The 9,504-nt window shown below is 35.3% G+C and overlaps 1 protein-coding gene across 1 annotated transcript; it reads left to right on the forward strand.

Moving 5' to 3' along the window:
* The first annotated feature begins 2,218 nt into the window (after nt 1-2,218).
* On the forward strand, nt 2,219-3,583 carry LOC131063276 (uncharacterized). The gene has a single exon (XM_057997063.2). It carries the CDS (start codon nt 2,219-2,221, stop codon nt 3,581-3,583), a length of 1,365 nt encoding a protein of 454 aa, XP_057853046.2.
* Nucleotides 3,584-9,504: the final 5,921 nt, after the last annotated feature.

Genomic DNA, 9,504 nt, shown 5'->3' on the forward strand with positions numbered 1-9,504 from the left:
AGGTAAGAGCAATTATTGAATAGCCTACACTGGAAAGCATTGGGGAGGTAAGATCATTTCATGGATTGGCTAGTTTCTACCAGAAGTTTATCAAAACTTTCAGTTCAGTTTGTAGCCCTATGATTGAGACAATGAGACGAGATACAAAGGATTTCAAGTGGACAACGAGAGCAAATAGGAGCTGCTTTGAAATGTTGAATTAGAAGGTGACAGAGCAACATGTGTTAGATTTACCATATTTAAGTTTATTTTCTCTCAGGCCTGCCTCAGCCAATGGTTTGAGCCTATTGATTTTTATGATTGCCACATCCAACTAAGAGAGAAGCCACTTGATGACCATTTCCTATCTCTCCACATTCTCCTCTAGTTTTACAATCATTTCCTTAGTATCAGTGGGGGCCTTCTTACGGTTAGAGGTTTCCTAATTAGGGGGGAAGGGGGGCACCTAATCAGAAATGGTGGGAGACCATTGAAATTCTGAATCAGAAGAAGATTCATATTCCTCAACCTCCTTCTCTTTGTTAGACTCAAGAACCTCCACTTTTGGGTTCCTTCTTCGCTATGGTTAAAATGGGCGGGGACAAGTTTGGGGTTGGAGGAAGAACCAATAGCTAAGGTAGATTTAGTCATAGGGCCCCTAGAGATCTCAATTACCAGATTTGCGTCCAAAAGGGGATTAGAGGGATTTGAAAGAGATCCACCTAAAGGGGTTATAGCAAGATGAAAATTGTATATCCTAAGGATCAAACCCTGATGAATGGGCAGACAATTTGTAGGCATGGCTCTAGCAACAAATTGAGATCGAGACGAGAAAACCCATAAATAAAAGCTCATGCGGATTCCATACCTCTCAACATGGGATTGTTAAACTTCATAATTATTGTACATTATATTTTATTAAATTTTACACTATCTTTTAAGTTAAAAACATGTGATTGAAGAGAATGCTTTTAAGAATTGTCTATGTAGTATATGGAAATGCCATTGTATTTTAATTTTCTTCTATTTAGGATTTAATTAATTAATAAACAAGTTCAAAATTGCATGGACAATTCTTAAAGCTATCTCTTTAATCATGTGTTTTGAGCATAAGAGATCTTGTCTTCCTTAGATGCCTTTGCATACAAGTAGTATTTTTTTTTTCTTCTATTTTTTAATTAATTAATTAATAAACATGGTAGTTGCATGGTGTATTTTTTTAAAAAATCCTCTATTTTTTTATTATTTAAAATAATTAATAAAAAGAGTTAATGGTCCATTTAAGATGGTACATGTGAAGGCATCTAAGAAAGACGAGATAGATTGCAATTTATCTTATCTTTGTTAGATGCCTTTTGTTTCGAGTTGTATTTTAATTTTCATCTAATTTTTAATTAGTTATATAAAACATTGTCTTGCGGTGTATTTTAATTTTCTTCTATTTTTTCACTAGTTAACATAATTGATAAATAATGTCAATTGTGCATTTAAGATGGTGCATGAGGGCCAACGATGCATTTAAGAGGGTGCATGTGAAGGCATCTAAGGAAGATAAGATCTAGAATACAATCTTTTATGCCCAAAACACATGATTAAAAAGATGGCTTTAAAAATTGTCTATTTAACATATGGAATGCAATGTTGACGGCGTTTATTTATTAATTAAAAACTACAACAAAATTAAAATACAGCTCTATTTTAATTTTCTTCTATTTTTAATTAATTAATAAACAAGGTCAATAGCCCATTGTGTTTTGATTTCTTCTACTTTTTAATAAATTAAAAAAATTAATAAACCGGGTCAATGTCGCATTTAAGATGGTGCATGTGAAGGCATCTAAGGAAGTCAGATAGATTGCAATCTTCTATGCTGAAAACACATGATTATAGAGGCGAGTTTAAAAATTATCTATACAAATGTAACATGGACCTTATTTAAAATAGAAACTAAATTTTAATTTGCTTCTATTTTTTAATTAATTAATAAACAAACTTAACCCTGCAATCCATGTGCTCCATCTGAAGGCATCTAAGCAGGATACGTTCATCAGCATTCATTGGCCTTACGAAAAAGGACAACAAACTGAGAGGCCCAAGAACACCGGAGAAATGGAGGACAAGTCACGCTTGCGTCACAGGGTCCGCGTATTTCACGGCTTCCTGATTAGCACTATAAATTGATGGGGATGGGCGTGGGTGGAGAGGTAAAATAAGATACTGGGAGCAGTGAATTGCAGCCATGGTTTCTGAGCGTATTCCTCAATTCGTAGCATTTAAGGGACCCAATAACAAGTATTTGGGGTATTCCAAAAATGGGGAATATAGTGGGCATTTGAAATTCTGTTATGATGATCTGACGAGTCCATTTGTGAAGCACGAGATTGTGGAGGCAGGCAATGGTTACGCCCACATAAAATGCTGTTACAACAACAGATTCTGGGGGAACAGGGAAGACCTCGGCGGGATCGTTGCCGGTGAACACTCGCCCAACCATGATCTGTCCAGCCAGTCTTGTACTCTCTTTGACTTGTCATATGAAGATACAGCTTCCAACAAAGTGTCTCTCGGATTGCTGCAAAACAAATATGTTGTTTACAAGGAGCAAGGCGGAGATAGCGAGCTCGAGGGCTATCTGTTCGCTGGTGAGGATAAGGTACACAAGAATGGGAGTTTTAAAATGTACGATGTGGGATCTACCGTTAAGCTACCCAAGTTCGTGGCTTTCAAAGGTTCTAATGGTCGGTTCCTGGGCCTTCACGATGGGGTGATGCAGTTCTACTCTTCCGATCTGGGAGATGATTCTATAAGGCAGCAAGTGGAGGACATTGGCGATGGAAAAGTGAAAATAGTGAATTTGGACGTCGATTCCAAAAGGCATTGGATTGTTTATGACAACTGGCTTATGCTGGATTATGGTGGATATGAGCCCGCAGTCTTTCGCCCCATTCAAATAGATGCTCAGAAGGTAGCTCTGAAATGTGTAGATCCTCCGAAGATTTGCCGATTGCTGACAGATAGCCGCGGAAGAGAGTGTTTCGGCGCTACCGCCACTTCGCTGGAAGCAGCTACATATCTAACTGTTGTGGAGACCGTGTTCTCGCGTCGGGTGCATTCTATCATATATGATTTGAACAGCGCTCACATTTATGATTTGGAGCCACTGGCTCTAGCGAAGGGCACCGCGGTCAACACGACAAGTCAGTCCGCCACTATGGAGATTGGTCTAGAATACACTGAGAGAAGGAAAAAGAGTTGGAGCAACTCCAACTCGTTCCAGACGGGCGTCTCCACCATATTCGATGCGGGAATCCCATTCGTAGGGAGTGTTGCAATTCAAGTGTCTGTTGAAGATACCTTCACTTGGGAGTGGGGAGGAGAAGAGGAACAGAGCACCACTATACCTACAAAGTACACTGCGGTGGTGGAGCCAGGCAAAACTGTGGAGGTTGTTCTTCAGGCTACCCGGGGCAAATGCGATGTCAAATTCTCCTACGTACAGGAAGACCTCCTTTCTACCGGTGAGAAAATTACGACCAGTTGTGAGGATGGCGTGTTCAAAGGCATTAACTATTTTGACATCCGTTTTATCTCCAAAGGATTGTAGATTTTCAGACTCTAGTTACCCTTTCGTACACGCTGTTGTTTGTGTTGTTGTTTTTGCTTCTGATTTTTTTGTTCGCACGTATCGTATTCTATGCTTTGATTTTCTCTTGAACTGTAATAAGTGCGTGTGCATTTGGACACATATTGATTGGGCGTTGCGGCGATAGCAACGGCCTTCTAGACCATTACACCAAGTTTTAACATAAGATGTTAGTTATATTGTACCCCGCCACAATCCTACACTATATGTTGTGGATATCATTTTGTCAAGCCTAGACTATCTAGAAATCACTCAACTAGTCTTGTATTCACTGTGTGGCCTCAAGCCATAATTGTGAGGTCTATTTCAGTCTAGATATCATTTTGTTTTGTGCTACACGCCATCTTGCTTATTTATTTTTAGTTTAATAAGAAATCTCTCCAAACGGTGTTCTATTCACTATAAGGCTCTAAGCTATTATTGTGAGCTCTATTTCAGTCTGTCTATGCATTTTGTTTTATTTCGTATGCACCACTTTGTTTATAACTTTTAGTTTAATAAATCTGTTCCAACTTACATTTAATAATTGTTCAGTTTAATTTTAGATCTCTGACTCAATTTTATCTACTACATATATGAAATTATTACTTCTAGAAGCATTTTTTTTGGGTCATATCTCATGTAAAAAATGATATAAATTATCGTATTGTATGTGTTGTTTTAACATTGTTTAACTATCAAAGCAGACTGAGATTTAAATTCATAATGATTGATGTGAAGATGATATTAATGATATTATAGACTATTCCACTGAGTATGTTTCAACATTAGATGTTATTTTGCACCCCATGACAATCATATCCTATATTTTTTGGATACCTTATCATTAAACCTAGAAATTTTAGGAGTCTCTCCAAGCACTCTCTTGTTCTAAGCTGTCATTGTGAGATCTAGTTTATTCTATGTGGTTGCAATATATTTTATTTTTTGGCTACCAACCATCTTGTTTATTAGTTTTTAGTTTTATAAGACTGTACCAATGTCTAGTTAATAATTGACAACCATTCCTAACAACTTCTAGTGTAATGTTTGAGCTTACACTCAAATATGCATAAACACATTAGAATAAATTGCAACTTTAGTGTATAGGGAAAATTGAACATTAGTGCAATACCTTGATAGAGAGAGCTAATTTTATGTTTCCAACTAGACAATATTATCTCCACCCTAAAAGCATGCAAAATTTGGGAAAATATAAATGACAGATAGGGTAAATCACCCAATAAAATTGTATTCCATGAAAAGGGGCTAGGTCGAAAAGGCCTAAAGAAGTAATGTATGCAACTCCAATATTTTTAAAATCTGGTGTATAACAAAAAATGGTTCTTGAGAGTCTCTAATCATCCAAAAATAGGAAATTGATAATTAAGAACTCTTAATGACATATATGACAGCCAAGTGGAAGACCTTAGTAAGAAATGTTGCATGCCAAATCAGCTAAATTAGGCTACACAATGGATGCCCAAATAATTTCAAACCATTAATGTCATGTTTTGAGAGAAGACTAGTGCTATTACTGATGTTTTTATTGCAACACCATTAGGAGGTGAGGCATAAGAATCAATACCCTACGAGAGGTTTATAATTATATAATTCTTATTATGATATCATTTTTTATCATTTTACTAGGGATTGAAATACCCAAACTTAATTTTATGAACCATAAGGGAAGATATGACATTAACAACAACCTGGAAGGTCTCTTTATCTTCATTAGATAATTGAAATTTCAAACAAGCGTTGAGCTAGGATACAAAATTCATAGTGGATCTATAATGGAGATCTAAAAGAGTTTTGATTCACATAACCCAAAGGGGCTTTAGATAGATAAAAATATTGACTTGATAAAATCAAAGACCACAAATTATATTGTTGGTTAATTGAGAAGCCATTGTGGAAGTCATTGGTATCCGAAAGAATCCAAAATCAAAGACTGGAAGTTAGATTGTTGGTTGATTGAAAATCCATTGTGAAAGTCACTAGTAGCCTAAATGATGTAGATTATTTCTCAAATCTTGAAAATTAAAAACATATCCTTTGTATGACAGAGGAATTAAATACAAAATAGAACAAAGAGAAGCAAAAATGTCATAATTTGCATAGTCCAGAAAAAGTCTCCTTTCTGATATTCATTACTTTACAATAAAAAATTACAACTTAAAAAAAAAATAGATCATACATTACCAACAAATTTTATTTATTCAATAACCAACCCCAAAGTTCCTCCTATGGAGATTACAATACAACTAGCTAATTAGCTGAAGAATCTATGCCTAATTTAATTCCTACTTATCCTCCCATTATCCTTCCAATTCACTAAAAAGGCTTGTAAAGTAACTCAACCAACAAGTAACTCTAACCAAAACATGGGACAACTATTGACAAAGAAGACTGGTCAAAATAGATGGTTAAACAAGTGGCTAAAACTTTAATTAAGCCCCCAAAAAATTAAAATAGTCACTCATAACTGAATGTGGATGGTTGTTAGACTAAGTGCTCCACATCATTCTCTCCTTGTCGTGAAAATCTCAAATATTATAATCCTTATGTGTTTGGTTCAAAAGTTTAAAATTTTTTATACTAAAGCAAGTCAACCTTTGAGACCCAAGTGTTCTAGGAATTAGGTAGACCTTCCCACTTAACAAAATACAACTTATAAGATCTAGATTTGATAACCACCAATTTGGTATCTCGTACTCATTCAATCTACTCTCTTTTCTTCTTTGGCATGTGTTTGGTCCAATTGTGATTTTCTTTCTTATTTTCCTTGTCACAGGGTGCCACATATTTATTCCCTTTATCATTCACATCAACCACCCACATGATCTTAGAGTCAATGAGGTCTTTGAATTCATATTTAAGAGTATGATGATATTGACAAAAGGTCTTCAGGATAAAAGAAGAAGGTAAAGGTTTGGAAATGTCTACAGATGGATGGACAAAATTTAAATGAAGTTGTTATTTTACAATTGAGTGACAAGAGAATGTAAGGACTCAAAAAGATATTTAAAGTATAATTTCTTTAGTCTAGAAGAATAGTTCTTGCAATAATAGGAGGTGTTGTAGTTGCCAACTTGAGTTTCAATGTTATTAGAACAATAGGTGTTTATCTTAATTAAATTCTTATTTTGTTCCTTAAATGTTTGGTATATGTGAGAATTCTCAAATTTATCAATTAAACTCATAGAGAAGATACCTCACATTGGCTAATTGAAAGTTGATAATCATGAAGTGATGTCCACAAGTACGTGAATGAAGGAAATTTCATAAACACTATCTTATCTCTAGTTTGCAATTGTAAATTTGTGATAAAATATCATTGTACACCAACATCATGAAGGTAATAAGAAACTTTGTGAGTACAAAGTTTAATATGTATCAATAAAATCCGTGACTTCCTCTTTCACACCTTGTTTACTATGCACCAAATTAGTGAATATTACTTGAAGTCTAAATTTTTATAATATTTTAAAAATCAACAAGACAAATGTGAAAAATAGTTAATTGAATTACCAGATACAAAACAAAACAAATCAAGGCAATTTATTTCAAGGATCTAATTATTTTTTTGCAAGAAGAGAATCATTAGGAATAAAATTATTGCATAAAGTGGTAAATATGAACACTAGTGCTGGGATTATATTTCCCATCGCTTATGTTAGCTAACTGTTCAATATGATCAAATAGTTGGTTGGGATTACTTTTGACTTATGTTAGCTAACTGTTGTTTTTAGGAAGGAATATTTTGGAATGATTGTTTTATGATGGAATTAAAAGGTGAATTGGTTTGTAAGAAGTTGGAATGTCAAGTCTAATTAGAAGGGACGTTATGATAGGTTTGTAGAACATTGTGGTAAGTGCGAGGTCGAGAAGGTTGGTGGGTATTTTGGGAAACAAAACTGAGAATGGGGGGAGGTGGAATATAGGTATTGTAATATGGTGAAAAGTGATGAGGGGAGATCAAGTGGAAAGATTTACTCCCCTCAAATGAGGGATGAAAGTTTTACAAAGGATTCCCTTCAACTTTTCACACACATTACATTTAAAACAAGGGTTGAATTAGCTAGATCCAATCCCAATGGAAAGAGTTTCAATACTGAATGAATTGTAGGGAATTTAGAATGTATTAGGAAAGTAGATTAACCCTCTTTTAAAATAGACAAGTTTAATTAAGCAAATTGAGACTAAGTGTAGAAATGACAAAGAAGCAATTATATCTTGAGATAAAGATGCAGGATGAAGATGTGCACCTAGAATTAGCATTAGAATGTTGAGACAAAGCTTGCTTGCAAATCTAAGATAAAAGCCATAGGGACCGGGTTGAAGTTGCACTCGGTCTTCTGAAAAATCCGCATGTCGAAAATAGTTTCTCAGTCTCTAAAAATGAATCCTAAACCTGTAATTACTACTGCACACTTGTAACCTACACACATAATAGAGAGGAAAATGTTGTTGGGATTGGGGGTTTGCCTTCAGCTCAAACCCCGTTTTGGAATCAACCAAGTGATTAAAAATTGTTGCAAGTAAATAAAAGGAAATGTCTGAAGTAAAATCCACCTCAAGAATAGGATGTAATTGAAATGTTGATGAATTTTATTGAAAGGATATGTGAAATAGGATGCCTTGAATGTTGATGGGAATCTACTCTTCAATGGTTTAATCCATGACTTGAATACAACACCTAACCTTGAAATGAGACTTGAAATGCTCAATGTTTGAATTCATGCTTGAATGCTTATGGTCAACTTCGTTTATCAACTTAGTTTTGCTATTGAACTTTCCTTATGCAAATAGGAGGGGAAATGCTCCTTATATACTTGTCAATTAGGGGTATTTAGCTAATTTTTTTGTCTTAGCCTAACATAGGAACACTTTTCCTGCTCAATAATTGACAATCCCAATGCAAAGTTTGATCAAAGGAGGTCCAAAATAGGGATGGGACAGGGGCGCCACACCCTTGTCCTTCCCTAATTTAGGACAAGTAGTGACAATAGGCAGTGCGTGGTGCAAGCTGTTGATTTTTTGAGCATGTCTTGGGTTTCTGATCAGGCTTAGGGATTCATCTGCTAATGTGAAGACCCAAATGTGGTCAAAAATTGCAAGGGTCACAATTTAATGACACTACATTTAGCCCCCACTTTAGCGGGAGTATAAGCATATGCTAATACTACCGGTAAAGTACAAGGAAACAAGATTGAAAGACTTTTACCATGTCAAAGAGGCAAGATACATCAAGCCCCTAGTGGACTAAGGATCTTACAACTTTGATTGACAAAGTAAAAGGGAAGATCAAGAGACAAAACCATGACTGCAAGTAGTTTCCCTCACTATGAGTCATGACAAGAAATGATACCAAAAATTACAAAGAAAAGCCAACTTCACTAAGTAACTTTAAGTATCAAGAAGGAAAATATGAGTGGAGTGTATGTCGCCATGTTAAAGCGACGACACACGCCTTATCGGGAGCGATTGCTTTAAGGTAGGATACACCTAGAAAGAAAGAGAGGGAGCACATTATCGCAAGGATTTACTCCCCAATCGATAAATAAACCCCAAGGATAATGAACACAAAACACAAAGAACAATTTGACTTTACTTTCCTCGAGGTCAGTATGATATATGATAACTCATGTATATCATATATATATATATATATATATATATATATATATATAGAATAGTCCTCATTCCCCAAAGAAAGGAAACCACCTTAGAAGAAAGGGAACATGTGTGTCTTTTGAGTCAACATGAAAGAGACCAAAAGAGATCTCAATCCTTTGCATCATCCTCAAGTAGACATCACTAGGGACAACAAATAGAAGAATAGGGATACATATAGAAGAATGGTCATAAAAGAGAAAGAAAGGAGAGAGGTAGAGGAT

Source organism: Cryptomeria japonica, chromosome 2, assembly GCF_030272615.1.
Source record: "Cryptomeria japonica chromosome 2, Sugi_1.0, whole genome shotgun sequence".
NCBI lineage: Eukaryota > Viridiplantae > Streptophyta > Pinopsida > Cupressales > Cupressaceae > Cryptomeria > Cryptomeria japonica.